General features: G+C 45.9%; 1 protein-coding gene across 1 annotated transcript in view; it reads left to right on the top strand.

Annotated features, from left to right (window-relative positions):
• LOC137095798 (uncharacterized) overlaps window positions 1–4,787 on the top strand; it is a 31,969-nt gene extending 27,182 nt beyond the window's left edge. Inside the window, exons 2-3 of the mRNA XM_067462582.1 lie at window positions 2,472–2,968; window positions 4,580–4,787. Of these exons, the coding sequence (XP_067318683.1) occupies window positions 2,472–2,968; window positions 4,580–4,739 (657 nt within the window). The 3' untranslated portion in view covers window positions 4,740–4,787. The remainder of the gene's footprint in view (window positions 1–2,471; window positions 2,969–4,579) is intronic.
• Window positions 4,788–25,596: the final 20,809 nt, after the last annotated feature.

The following is a 25,596-nucleotide window of genomic DNA, read 5'->3' as shown; positions in this document are numbered from 1 at the left end:
GGATTATATGAGTCTACACTGCCATATTGTTATGGCTGATAGGAGAGATAATACCAAGAGCGATCCTTTGTGTGAGGCAGAAAAGGTACTGATGGGGAGATATTGGAAATATTTTGATACATAAATTGTATGTATTTTACCAGCACTGAAATGTAAGAAAAATCAAATTCTCTCCGTATTTGAAAGCCAAGAAAGAATGCTGAAGGAGAACTGTGTTGAAGGGGGAAGAGAAGGGGGACCCGTTATCTATACATTCCAGAGAGACTGGTACAACATAGCTCAGCGTCTTCCTTCTAAGTAAGGAGCCTATCTCTCTCCCTCCTGACAGGTCCAAGTAGGCCCCTTGATTGATGAATGTAAGCTATATAGAGACATGCCTTTTGCATGTTGGAAGATAGAATTTGATACTTCTATGATACTAAAGTGACGTAGTGAATGATGTCAATGTATGTAGAAGCATGTTTATTTGTTTGCCTGCATTTGTAGAGATATAAAAGGCACTGACACTGCCTTTATCCTCACTCTGGTTTGCTTTTGGACACAACTCCTCACCAGAGTCCCAGCTGGAAATAAAGCTGTACTTTTCTTTCTCCAGAAAGGATCTCTCTTGATATTATCTCTCCTATCTGTTGCAACAGTACGGTTCTATTTTCAGCTGAGACCCTGTCATGGAATCGCATGCAAAAGCAAACCAGAGTGCCGATAAAGGCTTGACTTTCCCTTTTATATATCTTCAAATGCAGGCAAACAAAGAAACATGCATCTACATATGTAACATCATCACTACGTCACTTTTGCATCATAGAAATATCAAATTATATCTTCCTACATGCAAGGAGCATGTCTCTATATTTTTTTTTCTAAAGCAGCATACAGCAATAGCGATAACTAGGATTCAGCTTACACAGATCCATCAGGGGCCTACTTCTGACCTGTCAAGAGGGAGGGAGAGAAACTCCTTACTTTTAGAAGTAAGAAGGCATAGCCTGTGCTAAGCTGTACCAGTCTCTGGAGTGTATAGATAACATGCCACCTTCTCCTCCCCCTTTCAACACAGGTCTCCTTCAGTATTCTTTCTGTCCTGTCAGCTTGGCTTCCTAATACAGAGAGAACCTGATTTTACTATATTTCAGTGCTTCTAATGTATGTACAATCTATCTATATATATATATAAATGCTCTGTGCATAATGAGTACCTTAAAAACAAAAGAACCAATGAACGACATCACACCAAATTTGGCAGCAAAACGTCTCACAACACATGGAGTGACCATCACTCAAAAAATTATGATTTTGTCATTTGGGAGTTGTAGTTGTTGGGATTTATAGTTCACCTATAATCAAAGAGCATTCTGAACTCCACCAACGATGGAATTGAACCAAACTTGGCACACAGGACTCCTCTGACTAACAGGAAACACTAGAAGGGTTTGGTGGGCATTGACCTTGTGTTTGGGAGTTGTAGTTCACCTACATCTAGAGAGCACTGTGGATCTGGACCAAACTTGGCACAAATACTCAATATGCCCAAATATGAGCACAGATGGAGTTTGGGGAAAATATTCCTTGACATTTGGGAGTTGTAGTTACTGGGATTTATAGTTCACCTACAATCAGAGCACCAACGACGGAATTGGAGAAAACTTCCCATACAGAACTCCCATGACAATCAGAAAATACTTAAGGCCATCCAGTCCAGCTCCCTTCACCAGGGAAAGAAAACATAATCAAAGCCCTCCTGACAAAGAGCCATCTAGCCATAGAGATAGATAGATAGATAGATAGATGATAGATTGATAGATGATAGATAGATATGATTCACACAGAGAGAGATATAGTATCATAGATTTGAAAGGGACCCTTAAAGAAGGACAATGATATCTTGCATGTTCCAGGGTGGGCAAACCAGACACTCTCCACATCAACACTGACAAAGAAACAGCAAGGAATACTGTTTACCCACAAGCAGAAAGAAATTACATATATTAGAAACCAACACTTTCTCATTATGTTCCAGATCAACAGACTGGGCCACAGCAATGGGTGGCAGGGGACAGCTAGTATATGTATAAATATCTATATTTCCAACATCTCCACATCAATATAATCCGGTTCAAAGCAGAATCTGGATTTCATATAGCAGTGTAAAAGGGGTCAGAGTGAAAGCATTCCTGACAGATGGCCACCCAGGCTCAATTTCAAGACCACCAAAGGAAAAGACTCATGGGAGTTGTAGTTTGACAATGTCTCTAGCCTTCTCTGCAAAAAAAAAAAAAAAAAAAAAAAAGGAGTGGGTGTCCCACCAAACTACAACTCCCAGGAAACCATAGCAGAATCCATTCTACAAGATGGACTGAGTCAGGAAGTGCCAACAGTGTGATGCAGCAGCTAACAAAGCCAATTCAATTTTAATGCACTCTTAATGCCTGATTTGATCTTGAAATGTTTAACTGATGCTCTCTTTTCTTCAGCTTTCAGCCCATCCACCTCGGTTTTGGCATCTCTTCCTCGGCCTGTGTGTTTTCCTACATGTTCATTCATCTCAGAGCTCAGAAATGGAGACAGAACAAGGTGGTGTCCCTGACCTGGTGATGGAGCAAGGCAGACCAAGCCCTGACGAAAGTGGAGCTCAAGTGTTGAACAGAAGCTCTTGCGAGTTCACCTTTCACCTTCCGTTACCCCAAAGTGAATGTGCCGCTGTGCCCCAGACGTCACCTTTGGCTTCTCAGGAGGATCTGGACCACCTCAAGATGTTGGTGGCCAACATGGGAGAAGCCCTCAAGGCCCTGGAAGAGGCCACCGGTTCAGATGCGGGCAAATCCAGGTACCAGGACCTCATTTCCGAAGCCCTTCCAGATGTGAGAGAGGCCAATGGGGCATTTCACGAGGCCCTGGGGAAATTCCTGCAAGAGCTGGAGGATCACACTCAGGTCGACCAACATTCGCACGTGGAGGATGAGAAAAAGAAGTAGGTCCTACCTTGTAAGGTCATTGTTCATACAGTCAGTTATACCAGGTGTGGGCAAACTTTGGCCTTCCAAGTGTTTTGGACTTCAACTCCCTACCAACTGTTAGGAATTGTGAGAGTTGAAGTCCAAAACACCTGGAGGGCCCGAGTTGGCCCATATCTGGGTTACACAACATAACATGACTTTTGTTAGTGGGTCATAGGAGGAATCTATGCCTGGCTTGACAACAATCCATGTGAAAGGGATCTAGGAATCTTAGTAGATCACAAAGTGAATATGAGCCAACCGCATGATGCGACGGCTATAAAAGCCAATGTGATTCTATGCCAGATTGTGGGAGAGGTTGATAACAGAGTTAAGGCTGAGACAAAATCAATTCCGGGCAGCTTGGGATAGAGTAGATTAGGGGATAAAAGTGCCAAGTACAGAATTTGTAGCCAGATGAAGCATCGTTGGAATTGAGTCAAGACTTCATCTCAGGTCCCTGGTAGCACTGCTTGAATTAAGTGCCTTGTTTGATTCATGTTCAACTTTTGGAGTTTTACCTTGAAAGTTTCAGTATTTCTTTTCATGAACTTTGATGGACTAATTTCCTAGACTATTTGTTTTTACTTATCTTTCTACCTAATTGGATTTACCTATTTTTGTGGATTGCTTTTTACTGCTACTGCTTTTAAATATCTTCAATAAACTGCTTGCATTTTTACTCAGCTGTGTGGCATTTAAAGTCAGAGAGCTTTCTTGGCCATGCAACGTGCGTGGGAATTTGTACAGAATACATCCCAGACTGCAAAGATTTTTGTCAGTCTTGGATTCTTCTCATTATTTATTTATTTATTTATTTAGCAATTTTGTATACCAGTCTTCTCCCCTCTATCGGGGGACTCGGGCCGGTTTCCAACAATAAAATCACAAAACAATCATTAAAACATCATATAACATATTCAATTAAAACGTTATAACAGCAAAATGCAATCACATAATAACAATGGTCAGTCGTCATAGTGAATTCGTTGTCCATCATTCATCATCATCTATCCGATCACAGAAATATTGATTCACTCGTCGAAAGCCAAACCCCATAGCCAGGTTTTCACCCGTTTTCTGAATGACAGAATGGAGGGGGCAGTTCTGATCTCCAGTGGGAGAGAGTTCCAGAGTCGAGGGGCCACCACCGAGAAGGCCCTGCCCGTCGTCCCCACCAGACGTGCCTGAGAGGCCGGTGGGACCGAGAGCAGGGCCCCTCCAGCCGATCTTAACAACCTAGATGGTTCATAGGGGAGAATACATTTGGACAGGTAAACTGGGCCCTCTACACAGCCATACAACTCAGAATATCAAGGCAGATAATCCACAGGATCTGCTTTGAACTGGGTTATTTGAGTCCACACTGCTCTATAATCCAGTTCAAAGCAGATAATGGGAGATTTTATACAGCTATGTGGAAAAGGCCTGCATTTCTTAACACATGAAGAACATGGTTTTGACTATTTCTTGCATATATTTGAATATTTTCTCCATCCCTAGCACTTGAGTGTCAAAACCCATTGTCTGTGCATATAATCCTGCAATATTGATAACCAGGCCTCTCTTTCTTCTGCTTCCTTTAGATTGAAGGAACACTTGCGGATGATGGACCACCTGCTTCGAGTCACTGGCCGCCTTGCCAAAGAGCTGGACCAAATGTCCCAAACCCTCTTGGAGACCTTGACCGAACCCATGGAGAACACTACTATCCCCACATCTGCAAGCCCTTTGGTGTCATTTTAGCCATCAGTCCATTTCACTCATAACTGTGTTATGTTTCTCAACCCCGGGGGAGGGGGGGGGAGGGTTCAAGGGGGTTTTCAGAGGGGTTGCCAAAGACCATCAGAAAATACATATTTCTGAGGGTCTTAGGACCCCATTTGGCAGAGAAGGCTGAAGATATCTGCCTGTCCTTCTCTGCCTTTTTTGTGTTGGTGAACTACAACTCCCAGATTTCAAAAACAGCCGACCCCAACCCCACCAATATTCAATGTTTGCTATTTAGGTAGTGTGCCAAGTTTGGTGCAGATTCATTTTTGATTGTAGGTGAACTATAAATCCCAGGAATATTGCATTCAAAGCACCCCTGACAGATGGCCATCCAGCCTCTGTTTAAAAGCTTCCAAAGAAAGAGCCTCCACCACACTCCCGTCAAGATCTATTTTCCCCAAACTCCACCAGTGTTCACATTTGGGAATATGGCGTATTCATGCCAAGTATGGTACAGATCTATCATTATGCTCTCTGGATGTAGGTGAACTACAAATCCAAAACTCAAGGTCAATGTCCATCAAACCCTTCCAGTATTTTTTGATGATTGTAGGAGTTCTGTGTGCCAAGTCTGGCTCAATTCCATTGTTGGTGGAGTTCAGAATGCTCTTTCATTGTAGGTGAACTGTAAATCCCAGCAACTACAACTCCCAAATGTCATGGTCTATTTCCCCCAAACTCCACCAGTGTTCACATTTGGGCATATTGAGTATTCATGCCAAGTTTGGCCCAGATCTATCATTGTTTGAGTCCACCTTGCTCTCTGGATGTAGGTGAACTACAACTCTAAAACTCAAGGTCAATTCCCACCAAATGTTTCCAGTATTTTCTGTTGGTCATGAGAGTTCAAGTGTGCCAAGTTTGGTTCAATTCCATCGTTGGTGGAGTTCAGAATGCTCTTTGATTGTAGGTGAACTATAAATCCCAAAAATTACAACTCCCAAATGACAAAATCAATCTCACCTCAACCCTACAAGTATTCACATTTGTGAGTATTGGGTATTGTTCTGACTTGGCCACGGTAGTCCACTCTCTAGTTACATCCCGTATAGACTACTGCAACGTGCTCTACGTGGGGTTGCCTTTGAAGACTGCCCAGAAACTTCAAATGGTCCAACGGATAGCAGCCAGATTACTAACAGGAGTGGTGCTCAAGGAGCATACAACTCCTCTGCTACACCATCTCCACTGGCTGCCAGTCTACTACCGGGCACAATTCAAAGTGCTGGCTTAACGTTGTTGTTGTTCATTCGTTCAGTCATCTCCGATTCTTCGTGACCTCATGGACCAGCCCACGCCAGAGCTCCCTGTCGGCCGTCACCACCCCCAGCTCCTTCAAGGTCAGTCCAGTCACTTCAAGGATGCCATCCATCCATCTTGTCCTTGGTCGGCCCCTCTTCCTTTTGCCTTCCACTTTCCCCAGCATCATTGTCTTCTCTAGGCTTTGCTGTCTCCTCATGATGTGGCCACAGTACTTCAACCTATAAAGCTTAACCTATAAAGCTAACCTATAAAGCCCTAAATAGTTCTGGCCCAACTTACCTGTCCAAACGCATAATCCCTTATGAACCTGCTAGGACTTTAAGATCGTCTGGGGAGGTCCTGCTCTCGATCCCGCCTGCATCACAAACACGTTTGGTGGGAACGAGAGACAGGACCTTCTTGGTGGTGGCCCCTTGGCTATGGCACGCCCTTCCTGGGGACATTAGATCGGTCCCCTCCCTCTTAACATTTCAGAAAAGAGTCAAGACTTGGTAGTTTGAAAATGCAAGGTAAAAGGCACAGGAATGGGAACGACTGGACAACGGGATTGGACAACGTTTTCATTAGGAGACGTAATTGATGTATGTTTTTAATACTATTGTTATGGTTTTATATTACGTGTTCATGCTTTTAAATGTTTTATGGTGTATTGGGCATCGAATCGTTGCCTCTGTAAACCGACCTGAGTTGCCCGAGGGCTGAGAAGGGCGGTATACAAATATAGTAAATAAATAAATAAATTTCTGCCAAATTTGGTCCAGTGAATGAAAATACATCCTGCGTATCAGATATTTACATTACGATTCCTAACAGTAGCAAAACTACAGTTATGAAGTAGCAATGAAAATAATGTTATGGTTGGGGGTCACCACAACAGGAGGAACTGTATCAAGGGGACTCGGCATTAGGAAGGTTAAGTAACACTGATCTTCTGCAGACAGTGACATTTATCCTTTCCATGCATGCATTTCCCTGGCTTCTGAGACACATGCCTTGCAAATCCCACTGGTTTAATGACTGTATTTGGGACTAACAACAGGGCCCATGTCCACTGTAGAATAAATGCACTGTAGAATAATTTATTTCTCATGTCAGGGCAGCCAGTCAATTATATTACATTTCTAACAGAACAAAGCAAACAAACAGAGAAAATACAAAACGTGTAAGTTTGGTAGTTGATTAAATGTTCTTTGACCAGTATCTGGCCACTTGGAGTGCTTCTGGTGTTGCTGCAAGAAGGTCCTCCATGGTGCATGTGGCAGGGCTCAGGTTGCATTGCAGTAGGTGGTCTGTGGTTTGCTCCTCTCCGCACTCGTATGTCGAGGATTCCACTTTGTGGCCCCATTTCTTGAGGTTGGCTCTGCATCTTGTGGTGCCAGAGCGCAGTCTGTTCAGCGCCTTCCAAGTCGCCCAGTCTTCTATGTGCCCAGGGGGGAGTCTGTCATCTGGTATCAGCCATTGGTTGAGGTTCTGGGTTGAGCCTGCCATTTTTGGACTCTCGCTTGCTGAGGTGTTCCAGCGAGTGTCTCTGTAGATCTTAGAAAACTATGTCTGGATTTAAGTCGTTGACGTGCTGGCTGATACCCAAACAGGGGATGAGCTGGAGATGTCTCTGCCTTGGTCCTTTCACTATTGGCTGCTACTTCCTGGTGGATGTCAGGTGGTGCGATACCGGCTAGACAGTGTAATTTCTCCAGTGGCGTAGGGCGGAGACACCCCGTGATAATGCGGCATGTCTCATTCAGAGCCACATCCACTGTTTTAGTGTTTTAGTGTGGTGAGATGTGTGAGAGAAGCCTCCTCGCAGGATTGCAAGACATCCGGCCGTCCCCTGGGCAACGTCTTCGTAGACGGCTGATTCTCTCAATCCAGAAGCGACCAGCATGCATGCAAGCAAGCAAGCAAAACAACCAACGGTCCTTTTCAGGACCAACCATGACAATAATCTCAATCAACATCGAAGGCATGTCAGCTGCCAAAGAACAACTGCTCTATGAACTGTGCCGAGATAAGAAATGCGATGTGCTGTGTGTCCAAGAAGCACACAGGGATGAACAACAGAAACGACCCAAAGTTCCAGGAATGGCCTTAATAATAATAATAATAATAATAATAATAATAATACACTTTATTTATATTCTGCCCTTCTCCCCTAAGGGACTCAGAGCAGATTACAGCATTTACATACATAGGCAAATATTCAATGACTTAGGTGGTTGTGAGTTTTTTGGGCTGTAAGACCATGTTCCAGAAGCATACCCTCCTGACATTTTGCCTGCATCTATGGCAGGCATTCTCAAAGGTTGTGAGGTCTGTTGTGAGGTCACAACCTCTGAGGATGCCTGCCATAGATGCAGGCGAGAATGCTTCTGGAACATGACCATACAGCCCGGAAAACTAACAACAACCCAGTGATTCTGGCCATGAAAGCCTTTGACAATATATTCAGCGTCCTTGCAATCATATACAATGGAACAGACAAACACAGACAAAGGCAGAGGCTTCTCCTTTCATAGAATCATAGAATCATAGAATCAAAGAGTTGGAAGAGACCTCATGGGCCATCCAGTCCAACCCCCTGCCAAGAAGCAGGAATATTGCATTCAAATCACCCCTGACAGATGGCCATCCAGCCTCTGCTTAAAAGCTTCCAAAGAAGGAGCCTCCACCACACTCCGGGGCAGAGAGTTCCACTGCTGAACGGCTCTCACAGTCAGGAAGTTCTTCCTAATGTTCAGATGGAATCTCCTCTCTTGTAGTTTGAAGCCATTGTTCCGTGTCCTAGTCTCCAAGGAAGCAGAAAACAAGCTTGCTCCCTCCTCCCTGTGGCTTTCATTTCCGGCTTCTGGAGGTGGTACTCATCTCTGCCTCTGGGGAGGTGCTTTCTCCATTTTCAAGCTGTGGACCCTGCGTTGTCACCTCCTGGTTGTGTAGCTTGCAAGATTGCTTGAAGCGTCTCTTTGTCTTTTCCCACCAAAGCGGTACCTATTTAGCTACTCACATTTGCATGTTTTCGAACTGCTAGGTTGGCAGGAGGTGGAGCTGACAGACGGGAGCTCATCCTGCCTCGCGGATTCGAACTGCTGACCTTCAGGTCAGCAGTTCAGCAGCACAAGGGTTTAACCCATTGTACCACTGTGACTCCTTGATACGACTTGAACTGCCATGACTAATGATATGGAATTGTGGGATTTGTAGTTTGGTGATGCCTCAGTATTCTTGGCAGAGGAGACTAAAGGTGCTTTAAGTCCCCTTTGGGAGAGATAAAATGGAGTATAAATAAATAAATATTATAATACTAATTGTAAAGTTACAACTGTCATAAGTCCATAGAATCATAGAATCAAGAGTTGGAAGAGACCTCATGGGCCATCCAGTCCAGCCCCATTCTGCCAAGAAGCAGGAATATTGCATTCAAATCACCCCTGACAGATGGCCATCCAGCCTCTGTTTAAAAGCTTCCAAAGAAGGAGCCTCCACTACGCTCCATAGCCCTGAAGCATGGCAATTAACGTTATCTTGAATTGCAGTCATTCTACGGGAGATGCGCCATGAGGCCTTTACTTGTTATTGTGTGCCTTCTAATCATTTCCAAATTATAGTGACCACAACGAAGGTGAAAGACCTTGCAAAACTACAACTTCCATGATTCCACAACCTTGAGTCATGGCAGTTTATCTCTTGCCCTGTTTGACAAGTTGGGAATCATAGAGTTGGAAGAGACTTTGTGGGCCATCCAGTCCATCCCCATTCTGCCAAGAAGCAGGAAAATCACATTCAAAGCCCCCCTGAGAGATGGCCATCCAGCCTCTGCTTAAAAGCCTTCAAGGAAGGAGCCTCCACCACATTCCAGGGCAGAGAGTTCCACTGCTGAACAGCTCTCACAGTCAGGAAGTTCTTCCTCATGTTCAGGTGGAATCTCCTTTCCTTTCCTTTTCTCGGTAACATGTGCTAGAGTTCCCAAAGAATCATAGAATCATAGAATCAAAGAGTTGGAAGAGACCTCATGGGCCATCCAGTCCAACCCCATTCTGCCAAGAAGCAGGAATATTGCATTCAAACCACCCCTGACAAATGGCCATCCAGCCTCTGCTTAAAAGCTTCCAAAGAAGGAGCCTCCACCACACTCCGGGGCAGAGAGTTCCAATGCTGAACGGCTCTCAGAGTCAGGAAGTTCTTCCTAATGTTCAGATGGAATCTCCTTTCTTGTAGTTTGAAGCCATTGTTCCATTGCATCCTAGTCTCCAAGGAAGCAGAAAACAAGCTTCCTCCCTCCTCCCTGTGGCTTCCTCTCACATATTTATACATGGCTATCATATCCCCTCTCAGCCTTCTCTTCTTCAGGCTAAACATGCCCAGTTCCCTAAGCCGCTCCTCATAGGGCTTGTTCTCCAGACCCTTGATCATTTTAGTCGCCCTCCTCTGGACACATTCCAGCTTGTCAATATCTCTCTTGAATTGTGGTGCCCAGAATTGGACACAATATTCCAGGTGTGGTCTAACCAAAGCAGAATAGAGCATGGGGAGCATGACTTCCTTAGATCTACTATGCTCCTATTGATGCAGGCCAAAATCCCATTGGCTTTTTAGAGGCCATATTAATCAAATCCATTAAAAACCAAACCTGGAAAAGATAAAACACACATTCCCAAACTGTCACAAAAGTTACCACCATGGACAAAGTTGTTGCAGATGGTGTCACTGCTTTCGGGAGTCGGCAATGGAGCAGGGAAGCTGACTTCAGCTGAAATATCAGCATTTTCAGGCCACGTACATTTCAAAGCTCCTTTGGAATTGCTTCCCGATCCCCTTCAAAGCTGACTCAATCCTTTGCAGAAATCTCACACCGCCCTGCGTCGGGATTCATGCATTGAAAAATCAATGTAGGGGGTGCTGGGCTTGATCCCCCCCTCTCAATAATTAATTCCCCATGCTCTCCCTGTCTCATCACCCTCGCTTTCTAATTCAGTGTCTCTCTTCCCTTTTGTGCTTTCTAACAGAATGATAAAGAGGAATCAATAGCTCCTTTCTCAACTGCAAACTGGGAGAAAGTTGCAACTTGCATTGACTCTGGTGACGCCTAGCGGCCAGAAAGGACTGATGGCAACTCTGGGTACATCTACACCAGGTATTGCCAACTTGGGCCCTTCCTCCAGGTGTTTTGGACTCCAACTCCCACCATTCCTGAAGCTGTTAGGAATGATGGGAGTTGAAGTCCAGAACACCTGGAGGAAGGGCCAAAGTTTGCTCAGGCTTGGTCTACTGCACTGTAGAAGGATTACAGTGACAGCACTTGAACTGCCGTAGCTCAATGCTATGGTGTCATGGGAGTTGTACGAGAGTTGAATGAAAAGTAATGCCTCCACAACCTCACAACCTCTGAGGATGCTTGCCATAAATGCAGGCGAAACGTCAGGAGAGAATGCTTCTAGAATATGGCCATATAGCCCGAAAAACCTACAACAACCCAGTGATTCCAGCCATGAAAGCCTTCGACAATACATTGAATTTACTATGTTGAAGGGGAATAAACTTTGAAAATGTGGACACATTTGAATCATAAAATCATAGAGTCATAGAGTTAGAAGAGACCTGATAGGCCATCCAGTCCAACCCCTTTCTGCCAAGAAGCAGGAAAATTGCATTCAAAGCACCCCTGACAGATGGCCATCCAACCTCTGCTCTAAAGCCTCCAAAGAAGGAGTCTCCACCACACTCTGGAGCAGAGAGTTCCACTGCTGAACAGTTCTCACGGTCATGAAGTTCTTCCTCACGTTCAGGTGGAATCTCCTTCCTTTCCTGTTGTTTAAAGCTATTGTTCCATTGCTTCCTAGTCTCCAGTGTAGCAGAAAATAAGCCTGCTCCCTCCTCCCTATGACTTTCTCTCACATCCTGATCCATGGCCCTCATCATGTCTCCTCTCAGCCTTCTCTTCTGCAGGCTAAACATGCCCAGCTCTTTAAGCCACTCCTCATAGTGCTTGTTCTCCAGACCCTTGATCCTTTGAGTCACCCTCCTCTGGCCACATTCCAGCTTAGAGTGAACATCTCCCTTCAATTGTGGTGCCCAGATTTGGACACAGTGTGATTCCAGGTGTGGTCTAACCAAGGCAGAATAGAGCATGGGGAGCATGACTTCCCTGGATCTAAACACTAGACTCCTATTGATGTTGGGGATCCCTTGGCATATTATTCGCAAGAGGAATGGAGATGCAAAAAACTGCTAAGCACCGAACTTGGGGCTTCCTCAAGAGACGTAAAGATCGAAAAGCACTGAACTTGGGTCTTCGGTTCAAAACAAGGCATGTCCTACTCCTCTGGTGATTTGTGGAGGAAATGCTTCAACAACACCAACAAAGTAATGATTTCTCACCCATTTCTCTCTGTGGATTGAGGCTGGAAACTTGTTCCCTCCTCCCTACGACTTCCCCTCACCTTGATACCTGGCCCTCAACATGTCTCCTCTCAGACTGGTCTTCTGCAGGCTACACATGCCCTTGAGCACTCCAGATGGAAGTCAGTTGTGGCTAGCAGTGCTGTAGAATTTGAAGAGGCATGAATGGAGGGTGAAAGAGAGAACAGTGCCAAACAGAAACCACATAAAGCCAACCCTGACCAGAACCACTTCTCACCTAGAAACCGATGCCTTCATTGTAGAAGAACATGCAGGTCAAGAATATGACTCCACAGTCACCTATGTACCCACTGCCAGTACAACGAACCTGGAAGACAATCTTACTCGGTCAATGAGAGATCACCTAAGTAAGTAAGTACTAAGTATCTCCCCGAGGGGACTCAGAGTGGTTTCCAAGTAGCATCATCAATACATGTGTTATTGCCCCAAGTTTATTCTCCATCTTCATTGCTATGATACTTCACCTTGTTGATGAGAAGCTTCCCACCGGAGTGGAAATCATCAATCGGACAGATGGCAAGCTGTTTAACCTCAGCAGACTGAAAGCCAAAACCAAGGTTACAACAACATCTGTTATAGAACTCCAGTATGCTGATGACAACATCACCTGTGCACATTCAGAAGAAGATCTACAAGCCAATCTAAACACCTTCGCAGATGCATACGGAAGCTCGGCCCATCATTGAACATCAAGAAAACCAAAGTGCTCTTCCAGCAGTCACCAGCTACCCCCTTCCCAATGCCAGAGATACAGCTTAATGGTGTAACATTGGAAAATGTTGACCATTTCCACTCCTTTGGCAGCCACCTCTCCACCAAAGTCAACATCGACACCAAAATACAACACTGCCTGAGCTCTGTGAGTGCAGCATTTTTCCAAATGAAGCAGAAAGTGTTTGAGGACCGGGACATCCGTAGGGATACCGAGGTGCTTGTTTATAAAGCTATTGTCTTGCCAACCCTGCTATATGCTTGCGAAACATGGACTGTCTACAGATGTCACTCTCAACTCCTGGAACGATTCCATCAGTGCTGCCTCCGTAAAATCCTGCAAATCTCTTGGGAAGACAGGCGGACAAACGTCAGAGTGCTGGAAGAAGCAAAGACCACCAGCATTGAAGATATGGTCCTCTGCCATCAACTCCGCAGGACCGGCCATATTGTCTGGATGCCAGACCACCCTCTTCCAAAGCAGTTGCTCTACTCCAAACTCAAGAACGGAAAACAGAATATTGATGGTCAGGAAAAGAGATTTAAAAATGGGCTCAAAGCCAACCTTAAAAACTCTGGCATAGACACTGAGAACTGGGAAGCCCTGGCCCTTGAGCGCTCCAGCTGGAGGTCAGCTGTGACCAGCAGTGCTGCAGAATTTGAAGAGGCACGAATGGAGGGTGAAAGAGAGAAATGTGTCAAGAGGAAGGTGTGTCAAGCCAACTCCAACCGGCACTGATACTTGGCCCTCATCCTATCTCCTCTCAGACTGGTCTTCTGCAGGCTACACATGCCCTTGAGCACTCCAGATGGAAGTCAGCTGTGGCTAGCAGTGCTGTAGAATTTGAAGAGGCACGAATGGAGGGTGAAAGAGAGAAATGTGTCAAGAGGAAGGTGTGTCAAGCCAACTCCAACCGGCACTGATACTTGGCCCTCATCCTATCTCCTCTCAGACTGGTCTTCTGCAGGCTACACATGCCCTTGAGCACTCCAGATGGAAGTCAGCTGTGGCTAGCAGTGCTGTAGAATTTGAAGAGGCACGAATGGAGGGTGAAAGAGAGAAATGTGCCAAGCGGAAGGCACGTCAAGCCAACCCTGACCGAGACTGCCTTCCACCTGGAAACCGATGCCCTCACTGCGGGAGAAGATGCAGGTCAAGGAGAGGGCTCCACAGTCACCTACAGACCCACAAGAATACTGATCCTGGAAGACTATCCTACTCGGCCAATGAGGGATCGTCTAAGTAAGTAAGTAAACAAGTAAGCATCAATACATGCAGAGTAAACAATATAAACATAAAATTAACAAAACAATATATGCATAACAATGGTCACAATAGCACATATATATTAAAAGTAATCCTGCCTGTTCAAGGCAATTTAAAAGTTGGGCTAAGACTAGTGCAAGCTCAAAATTTCTAGAGGGCTCGGGAAATTAAGTGCAGTGCGATAGCAGGCAACAACAACAATAAGTACAGTGTATGGCCGTTCATTTCCGGGGCACATTAGACGAAGTGACCTGGGTAATTGATAGGAAAAGATATGGCCATATCCAATGAGCTAGAACTAGTCATTCTCAAAGGCTTGTTGAAACCACCAGGTCTTTAAGGTCTTACGAAAGGAGGGGAGGATGGGGCCTGTCTTATTTCCCTTGGAAGAGCATTCCAGAGGCGGGGGGCCACCACCGAGAAGGCCCTCTCTCTTGCCCCCACCAACCATGCTTGTGACGGTGCTGAGAGCGAAAGGAGGGACTCCCCAGAAGATCTTAAAGTTTGTGCTTCCCTCCTCTTTCTCTTCTCCATCTTCACCTCTTCCCTCTCTTCTTTTCCTCCTTTCCTGCTCATCTCTTTTCTTTCTTTCCTCCTCTTTTTTCTTTCTCCTCTTCCTCTTTTCTTCCTATCTTCCTCTTCTTCCTTTTCATTGCCTCCTCCTTCCTCCTCTCTCTCCTCCACCTCTTCTTCTTTCTCCCTTCCTTCTTACGCCCGTTCTTCCTTTTCCTCCTCCTCCTTTTCTTCCTCCCTTTCCTCCAACATCCCCTTCTCCCTCCTCCACCTTCCTCTTCTCTCTCTTCTCCATCTCTTCCCTCTCTCCTTCTTTCTCCTTTCCTTCTCTCTTCCCTTCGTGATCCTCACAGCGCGGGGCGGGCTTTGAAGGAGGGACAGGAAGGCCCCCTCCCCTTCCACCCGCCCCTCCCTCCTTCCAGGTGCAGGCAAGCTTCCCTCCCTCCCTCCCTCCTCCTCCTCCTCCTCCTCCTCCCTCCTGGCGTGGGCATCCTGCGTGGAGAGCGGCTCCTTGAGCGGAGAGAGCGGCGTTGGCTGCGGCGTGGAAAAGCCGGGCTGGGCTCCCAAGAGCGGGACTGCAAAGCCCTGCATCCCGGGCAGAGAGGGGGCCGCCTACCTACCTACCTACCTGTGTGCAGGTGCTAGGAGGGGCGGCCGCCTTGGGGGCAGGTGCTTCTCGCCCCGCAGCTCAGTCTCCGGTGGGCTTGGAGCTGGGGCATGCAGGGAGGCTGCTCTGCAAAGGAGACCCCTCTCTCTGGGCAGGAGCCCCCTTCCTTTCCCCTCCCGCTCCTCACAGGTAAGAGCTGCCTCGCCAGGGACATAGGAAGACTTGCAAGGAAAGTCCTGCCCAGGGACAACTCCCCTTCCTGCTTTCCTTCCCTCTTTTCTTCTTTCCTTCCTTATTTCTTTCCTTCTCTCTTTCCTTCTTTCCTTTTTTCTTTCATTCTTTCTTTTCCTCCTTCCTTCCTTCCTTCCTTCCTTCCGTTTTCCCTTCCTTCTTTCTTTCCTTCCTCCTTTCCTTCCTACTTTCTTTTCTTCCTCCTTTCCTTCTTTTGTTCTTTCTTTCCTTCCGTCTTTTTATTTCCTCCTTTCCTCCTTTCCTTCATTCTTTTGTTCTTTCCTTCCTCTCTTCCTTTCTCCTTTCCTTCCTTCTTTCTTTTGTTTTTCCTCCCTCCCTCTTTTCCTTCTTTCCTTCTTTTGTTCTTTCTTTCCTTCTCTCTTTCCTTCTTTCTTTCTTTTCCTCCTCCCTTCCTTCTTTCCTTCCTTCTTTCCTTACTTCTTTCCTTCCGTTCTTCCCTTCCTTCCATCTTTCTACACTTCCTTCCATTTTTCCTTCCTTCTTTCTTTCCTTCCTTCCTTCCTTCCCTCCTTTCTTTCTTTTCTTCTGTTCTTTCCTTCCTTCCATCTTTCCTTCCTTCCTCCTTTCCTTCATTCTTTCTTTTGTTCTTTCTTTCCTTCCATCTTTCTTTCCTTCCTTCCTCCTTTCCTTCTTTTTTGCTTTGTTCTTTCTTTCCTAGCTTCCTTCATTCTTTCCTTCCTCCTTTTCTTCTTTCTTTTCTTTCCTTCCTCTCTTCCTTCCTCCTTTCTTTTGTTCCTTCCTTCCTTCCTCTTTTCCTTCTTTCCTTCTTTTGTTCTTTCTTCTCTCTTTCCTTTTTTCTTTCTTTTCTTCCTTCCTTCCTTCTTTTCTTCCTTCTTTCCTTCCGTTCTTCCCTTCCTTCCATCTTTCTATACTTCCTTCCTTCTTTACTTCTGTTCTTTCCTTCCTTCCATCTTTCCTTCCTCCCTCCTTTCCTTGTTTTTTTCTTTTGTTCTTTCTTTCCTTCCTTCCTTCTTTCCTCCTTTCCTTCTTTTTGCTTTGTTCTTTCTTTCCTTCCTTCCTCCTTTCCTTCTTTCTTTTCTTTCCTCCCTCCCTTCCATCCTCCTTTCCTTCCTTCTTTCTTTTGTTCTTTCCTCCCTTCCTCTTTTCCTTCTTTCCTTCTTTTGTTCTTTCTCTTTCCTTCCTTCTTTCCTTCCTTTCTTTATAAGGGAAAGAAAAGGGAGGAATGTGGAGAAGAGGAAAGGGGAGAAGAAGGGGATAATGTTAACAACGGGGGGGGGGGGGAAGAGGAAGGAGGGGAAGAGGAAGAGGAAGGAGAGAAAGAAGGAGGGGAAAGGAGAGAAGGAGGAAGAGGAGCATGTGGAAGTTGCCTCTGGGTAGAATCCACCAGGACTTTCTCTTCCAAGCCTCCCCTTAGTCAAGCCCCCCCTTCAGTGGACAGATTGGTGAAGAATCCACTCTGGGTTTTAGTCCAAACTTGAAAGACGCTCTCCAAGCCTGTCCAAATCGATGTGGAAAATGCCTTTAAAGCAGGTATGGGCAAACTTGGCCCCTCCAGGTGTTTTGGACTTCAACTCCCATCATTCCTAACAGCCGGTAGGCTGTTAGGAATGATGGGAGTTGAAGTCCAAAACACCTGGGGGGCCCAAGTTTGCCCATGGAGGTAAACAAAGAAATCAGCCCAGTATGAGCTTGGAAGCTTCCAATATGAAACAGCACGGGTTTGTATTAGTGGTTGAGAAATCAATGCAATGCATGCAGCTTGTTGTTTTCGTTGCCGTGGAGTTGCAAACCATCTGAAGATTAGTAGCTCCGCCAGTGTATTCCCCTTTACACAACACCGCAGGATAGTTGTAAGGCTTACTAACCTCCTTTTTGGGTTGGAATAGTTGAAATGCTCAGCACATTTCCGTGCATGGAGGAGGAGGTGCTGCTTTGACTTTGGGTGCGCACAAATTGCATATCTCCAACAGCCTAACAGCAATGTGTTTTCTATAGGCATGTACAGGTATGTGGTGCATGTTCCGCTTGTGGTGCACTAAAACTCTTAGATCACCTTCCCATGGATTGTTTCCAAGCTGGTAGAATCCTAGAGTTGGAAGAGACCTCATGGGCCATCCAGTCCAACCCCATTCTGCCAAGAAGCAGGAAAATTGCATTCAAAGCACCCCTGACAGATGGTCATCCAGCCTCTGTTTAAAAGCTTCCAAAGAAGGAGCCTCCACCACACTCCGGGGCAGAGAGTTCCACTGCTGAACAGCTCTCACAGTTAGGAAGTTCTTCCTAATGTTCAGGTGGAAATTCCTTTCCTGTAGTTGGAAGCTATTGCTCCACATACTTGTCTCCAAGGCAGGAAAAAACAAACTTGCCCCCTCCTGCCTATAACTTCTCCTCCCATCTTAATCCCTGGCTCTCATCATATCTCCTCTCAGCCTTCTCTTCTGCAGGCTAAATGTGCCCAGCTCTTTCAGCCGCTCCTCATGGGGCTGAAACAAGTCATGCCAGACTAATCTGATATCTTTTTTGATAAGAGTTACAAGCTGGGTAGATGCGGGGAATGCCATGGATGTAGCGTACCTGGATTTCAGGAAGGCCTTCTTTGACAAGGTCCCCCATGACCTTCTGGCAAGGAAACTAGTCCAATGTGGGCTAGGCAAAACTACGGTGAGGAGGATCTGTAATTGGTTAAGTGGACGAACACAGAGAGTGCTCACTAATGCTTCCTCTTCATCTTGGAAAGAAGTGACAAGCGGAGTGCCACAAGCAGGGTTCCGTCCTGGGCCCGGTCCTGTTCAACATCTTTATTAACGACTTAGATGAAGGGCTAGAAGGCATGATCATCAAGTTTGCAGACGACACCAAATTGGGAGGGAGAACCAATACTCCAGAGGACAGGAGCAGAATTCAAAACGATCTTGACAGATTAAAGAGATGAATGGCCAAAACTAACAAAATGAAGTTCAACAGGGACAAATGCAAGATACTCCACTTTGGCAGAAAAAACGAAATGGAAAGATACAGAATGGGGGGCAATGCCTGGCTCGAGAGCAGTACGTGTGAAAAAGATCTTGGAGTCCTCGCGGACAGCAAGTTAAACATGAGCCAACAATGTGATGTGGCGGCAAAAAAAGCCAATGGGATTTTGGCCTGCATCAATAGGAGCCTAGTGTCTAGATCTAAGGAAGTAATGCTACCCATGCTCTATTCTGCTTTGGTTAGACCACACCTGGAATATTGTGTCCAATTCTGGGCACCACAATTCAAGAGAGATATTGACAAGCTGGAATGTGTCCAGAGGAGGGCAACTAAAATGATCAAGGATCTGGAGACAAGCCCTATGAGGAGTGGCTTAAGGAGCTGGGCATGTTTAGCATGAAGAAGAGAAGGCTGAGAGGAGATATGATAGCCATGTATAAATATGTGAGAGGAAGCCACAGGGAGAAGGGAGCAAGCTTGTTTTCTCCTTCCCTGGACACTAGGGCACGGAACAATGGCTACAAACTACAAGAAAGAAGATTCCATCTTAACACGAGGAAGAACTTCCTGACTGTGAGAGCCATTCAGCAGTGGAACTCTCTGCCCTGGAGTGTGGTGGAGGTTCTTTCTTTGGAAGCTTTCAAACAGAGGCTGGATGGCCATCTGTTGGGGGTGCTTTGAATGCAATATTCCTGCTTCTTGGCAGGGGGTTGGACTGGATGGACAATGAGGTCTCTTCCAACTAGGATTCTATGATGTAACCAGAGAGTGGACTATCGTGGCCAAGTCAGACTTCCCAAGGTACAGATGCAGCTGGCGCACAAGCTTTAACTGTGCAAATGCTCCCCTGGTCACCGCTGAAACTTGGGGTTCCAGGCTCAGCGATGAGTCCAGGGTCACACCTAAGCTGTGAACATGCATCTTCAGGGGGAGTGTAACCCCATCCAACCCCAACCATTAGCTTTGAAGTTCCTACATGACATTGTTGGCTCATGTTTCCCTTCTTCCCTACGAGGACTCCAAGATCCTTTTCATGTGTACTGCTGTTGAGCCAGGCACCCCCCCCCCCCCCCCAATTCTCTTGTATTGATCCTGTTACGGAACAATGTGAAATGTTTTGCAATTGGACTGCCAAGAGAAAAGGCGTGCAAAGTGCACTGCATTCAATGCTCTCCTATATGCCAGATTTTTCATGGGTTTCCATCCCATTGTAAGTCCGACGCTTATAATTGGCTTTTCAACATGACAAACAGGGCCGTGATTTCTTCCTTTCTCCCATCAGCTCTTTAAACAGCTCAGCAAGCGGCTGATCGATGCACCGGAGAGACCGTTTGGGCTTGATTTAAAGTTGGCGAAAAAGCCCATCCGTCCATAAAGGAAACCAATATGGCACTTTTGTGATTATGTGAGTAGAATTAGATTAGATTAGAACAGTCCTCAAATTAGATTAGAACAGTCCTCAAATGTGGGAGTTGGAAGGGACCCCAGAGGTCATCTAGTCCATCCTTCTTCTGCCAGGCAGGAAAAGCATAATCAAAGCACCCCCTACAGATGGCCATCCAGCCTATGCTACATCTGCAGCGTTCCCTTCATCTACCAAGCTCATAACTAACTAAAAAGGAGATGGGTTGTCGTAGGTTTTTTCGGGCTATAGGGCCATGTTCTAGAGGCATTTCTCCTGATGTTTCGCCTGCATCTATGGCAAGCATCCTCAGAGCTAGTGAGGTCTGTTGGAACTAGGAAAAATGGTTTATATATCTGTGGAATGACCAGGGTGGGACAAAGGACTCTTGTCCGTTGGAGCTAGATGTGAATGTTTCAACTGACCACCTTGATTAGCATTTGATGGCCTGGCTGTAGTTTGGTGTGGCTTGTTAGTGTCTGGAGCACTAAAAAAAGAGATAACGTTTAATGTATTGGGTTGTTGTAGGTTTTTTCGGGCTATATGGCCATGTTCTAGAGGCATTCTCTCCTGACGTTTCGCCTGCATCTATGGCAAGCGTCCTCAGAGGTAGTGAAGTCTGTTGGAACTAGGAAAATGGGTTTATATATCTGTGGAATGACCAGGGTGGGACAAAGAACTCTTGTCCGTTGGAGATAGATGTGAATGTTTCAACTGACCACCTTGATTAGCATTTGATGGCCTGGCTGTTGTTTGGTGTGGCTTGTTAGTGTCTGGAGCACTAAAAAAAGAGATAACGTTTAATGTATTGGGTTGTTGTAGGTTTTTTCGGGCTATATGGCCATGTTCTAGAGGCATTCTCTCCTGACATTTCACCTGCATCTATGGCAAGCATCCTCAGAGGTAGATGCATGCGAATCATCAGGAGAGAATGCCTCTAGACCATGACCATATAGCGCAAAAAACCCTACAACAATCCAGTGATTCTGGCCATGAAAACCTTCGACAATACATTTAATGTATTGTCGAAGGCTTTCATTTCAATCAGGGACATCTAATCACCTCTCAACAAAAGATTGCCCCAGGCACCTACAAGCCACGCCAAACTACTTCCAGGCCATCAAATGCTATTCAAGATGGTCAGTTGAAACATTCACACCTAGTTTCAGCAGACAAGAGTTCTTTGTCCCACCCTGGTCATTCCTTAGATATATAAACCCAATTTTCCTAGTTCCAACAGACCTCACTACCTCTGAGGATGCTTGCCATAGATGCAGGCGAAACGTCAGGAGAGAGTGCCTCTAGAACTTGGACACATAACCCAAAAAAACCTACAACAACCCCGTGATTCCAGCCATGAAAGCCTTCGACAATAAGTTGAATGTATTGTCGAAGGCTTTCATTTCAACCAGGGACATCTAATCACCTCTCAACAATAGATTCCCCCAGGCACTACAAGCCACACCAAACAACTGCCAGGTCATCAAATGCTAACCAAGGTGGTCAGTTGAAACATTCACACCTAGCTTCAGCAGACAAGAGTCCTTTGTCTAACCCTGGTCATTCCACAGTTATATAAACCCTTTTTCCTAGTTCCAACAGACCTCACTACCTCTGAGGATGCTTGCCATAGATGCAGGCGAAATGTCAGGAGAGAATGCCTCTAGAACATGGCCATATAGCCCGAAAAAACCTACAAAAACCCAGAGATAATGTTTGCCAGGTGTGACTTGATTTTGCGAAATCCATGTTGACTTTTTGTGAGTATTATAGGCATTCCTTTCTAAATGCTGACCGATTGTCAGTTTAATGATCTGTATTCTTGGTATTGATTTGGGTTTTATTGTGTATACGATCATAAGTTCCAATAACCAGAATGTCACGGAGAGTTCTTCTGCTACGTCTGGAGTTTCTTTTAATTGGATGACTGGTCCAACGAGGGCCGTGGTTGAGTTGACGTTGGCAAGCCCCATTCAAAGTCATGAAGGTTTGCCTGGGCAAGCGTGGCATCTTGGCCCATACCTTGCGTTTGGGAGCCAAAACCCGATCTCTTAAATGAGACGGAGGCAGCCAAGAGGGCCTTTGCGTGCCAAGATGGAATGCAGAGTGACTTCCCTCCTTCTGGCAGGACGAGAGCAAAGGATTGATAGACTCGAAAGCGTCAGGCTGGCATGCAAATCATCCTTCCCAGCATCAATAGCAAGTGCTTTGGAGAGGAAAAAGCCACCCAAAGCATTTCCTGATATGGCTGCATTTTCCCTGAGTTCTCTGCTACTGCTTTTTCCAGTTTTGTGCCATGTGCAGGCATAGCTAGACAGAGCTTGCGTTTGGGTGCCCGTATACTAGAGTGCTTACTTCTTGGGAGGAGAGCAATGTCCAATCTCGATAAAATAGTGAAGAGTAGAGACATCAGACTGGCAACAAAGATCCATTGCCTAGTCAAAGCCATGGTCTTCCCTGTAGTCACCTACGGATGTGAGAGCTGGACCTTAGGGAAGGCTGAGCGAAGGAAGAGAGATGCTTTTGAGCTGTGGTGTTGGAGGAAAGTCCTGAGAGTACCTTGGACTGCGAGAAGATCCAACCAGTCCATCCTCCAGGAAATAAAGCCCGACTGCTCACTGGAGGGAAGGAGACTAGAGACAAAGTGGAAGTCCTTTGGCCACATCATGAGGAGACAGCAAAGCCTAGAGAAGACAATGATGCTGGGGAAAGTGGAAGGCAAAAGGAAGAGGGGCCGACCAAGGGCAGGATGGATGGATGGCATCCTTGAAGGGACTGGACTGACCTTGAAGGAGCTGGGGGTGGTGACGGCCGACAGGGAGCTCTGGCGTGGGCTGGTCTATGAGGTCACGAAGAGTCGGAGAAGACTGAACGAATGAACAGCAAACAACATACTAAAGTGCATCCTCAATTTTCATTTGGAAAAGTATTCTGCATCAGCAGAAATTGACCCTAGATCTTCCTTGGAGGATCTAGATTCCCAGATCCCTTCTACACTACCATATACAACCCAAATTCTGCTCCTGAACTGGATTATGTGGCAATTTAGACTCATATAATCCAGTTCAAAGCAGACAATGTGCGTTATCTGCTTTGAAAGGCGCTGCAGACTAATTCAACCAGAGAAGTCAGCCATAGCAGAGCACCTGATGAACCAACCTGAACACAGCATATTATCCAGAAATGCTGGACCACTCTCACAGACTACACAGAGAAGCCATTGACATCCACAAACACGTGGATAATTTCAACAGAAAGGAGGAAATAATGAAAATGAATAAACTCTAGCTACCAGTATTTAAAAACTCTAAAACCAAAACAGGAAATAAAGAGCAACACTCACAAAACAGAAGAATTCCAGACAAGAAACAATCTGGGCTAGCTAACACATCTGAAAAATTGATTCCCCCAGGCAGGAAACAGCCAAGCTTTGAAGCCGCAAGGCTGTTCAATGTTAATCAAGGTGATCAGCTGCAGCATTCACACTTGCCTCCAACAGACAAGAGTTCTTTCTCCCACCCTGGAGATCATTCCAGATATATACACCTCACTTGTCAAGTTTCCAACAGACCTCACAACGTCTGTGGATGCCTGCCACAGATGTGGGCGAAACGTCAGGAGAGAATGCTTCTGGAACATGGCTATACAGCCCAGAAAACTCACAGCAACCCAATTATCTGCTTTGATATTCTAGATTATATGGCAGTATAGAAGAGTCCAGAGAAGGTCTAAAGAGAGATTGTCAGGATTAAAGTTTGAGGCTGGACCTACAAACTTTATGTTGATGTAGGGACTGTGGCACAGCTGGCTGGGTCAGCTGCATTAAGATCATTACTGACCAAAATGTCATGAGTTCAAAGCCAGCCCGGGTCGGAATGAGCTTCCAACCAATTTGTGTAGCTTGCTGTAGACCTTTGCAGACTGAAAGATAGTTGCATCTGTCAAGTAGGAAATGTAGGTACCGCCTACGCGGGAAGGCTAATTTAACTAATTTACGACGCCATAAAAATCTCCAGCAAGCATGCAAAGAATGAGGAAGTACTTCATCAGTGTCTCAAATGGACGGTGAAGAGACAGCTCCCCTGGTGGCCAGAATACCCTCATGAAAGCTGGAATGTTAAATAGCCTCTGTGTGTCTGTCCATATATGTTGTGTGTCTATGGCATTGAATGTTTGCCATATACATGTACATTGTAATCTGCCCTGAGTCCCCTGTGGGGTGAGAAGGGTGGAATATAAATACTGTAAATAAATAATAATTAATAGGTCCAGTCTCAACCTTTAACCCTGACAATCTCTCCTTAGACCTCTAACTCACATTCACTGTCCTAGCCACCAACCTTTGCAAATCCCATCATCCCGAATCAGTCCCACCAATGAATGCTTTAACCCTCCTCCCAAAAGGTTCTCACATCCAGAAGCATGTTTGACTTTGATTCTGCCTCCCCTTCTCATCTACACTGGAGAGTTAATGCAGTTTGATACCACTTTAACTCCCATGGCTCCATGCGATGGAATCCTGGGAATTGTTATTTGACAAGGCCCCAGCACCCTTTGCTGAAGAAGATGAAGGACCTTGTAAAACTACCAATCCTATGATATCTTACTTACTTAGGCGATCCCTCGTTGGACGAGTAAGATGGTCTTCCATGATGGGTTTCCAGGTGGAAGGTGGTCCCGGTCGGGGTTGGCTTGACGCGCCTTCCTCCTGGCACGTTTCTCTCTTTCACCCTCCACTCGTGCCTCCTCGAATTCTGCAACACTGCTGGTCACAGCTGACCTCCAGCTGGAGCGCTCAAGTGCCAGGGCTTCCCAGTTCTCAGTGTCTATGCCAGAGATTTTAAGGTTGGCTTTGAGGCCACCTTTAAATCTCTTTTCCTGTCCACTAATGTTCCGTTTTCCGTTCTTAAGTTCAGAGTGGAGCAACTGCTTTGGGAGTCGGTGGTCAGGCATCCGGACAACATGGCCGGCCCAGCAGAGTTAATGGCAGAGGACCATCGCTTCAATGCTGGTGGTCTTTGCTTCTTCCAGCATGCTAACGTTTGTCCGCTTGTCTTCCCAAGAGATTTGCAGGATTTTCCGGAGGCAGCGCTGATGGAATTGTTCCAGGAGTTGCATGTGACGTCTGTAGAGAGTCCACGTTTCGCAGGCATACAGCAAGATTGGGGGGACAATAGCTTCATAGACAAGCACTTTGGTATCCCTACGGATGTCCCGGTCCTCAAACACTCTCTGCTTCATTCGGGAAAATGCTGCACACGCAGAGCTCAGGCGGTGTTGTATTTTGGTGTCGATGTTGACTTTGGTGGAGAGGTGGCTGCCAAGGGAGCGGAAATGGTCCACATTTTCTAATGTTGCACCATTAAGCTGTATCTCTGGCATTGGAGAGGGATTGGCTGGTGACTGCTGGAACAGCACTTTGGTTTTCTCAATGTTCAGTGAGAGGCCAAGCTTCGTGTATGCTTCT

The sequence above is a fragment of the Anolis sagrei genome, chromosome 1 (genome assembly GCF_037176765.1).
Source record: "Anolis sagrei isolate rAnoSag1 chromosome 1, rAnoSag1.mat, whole genome shotgun sequence".
Lineage (NCBI taxonomy): Eukaryota > Metazoa > Chordata > Lepidosauria > Squamata > Dactyloidae > Anolis > Anolis sagrei.
This window is presented reverse-complemented; position numbering and strand designations above follow the sequence as displayed.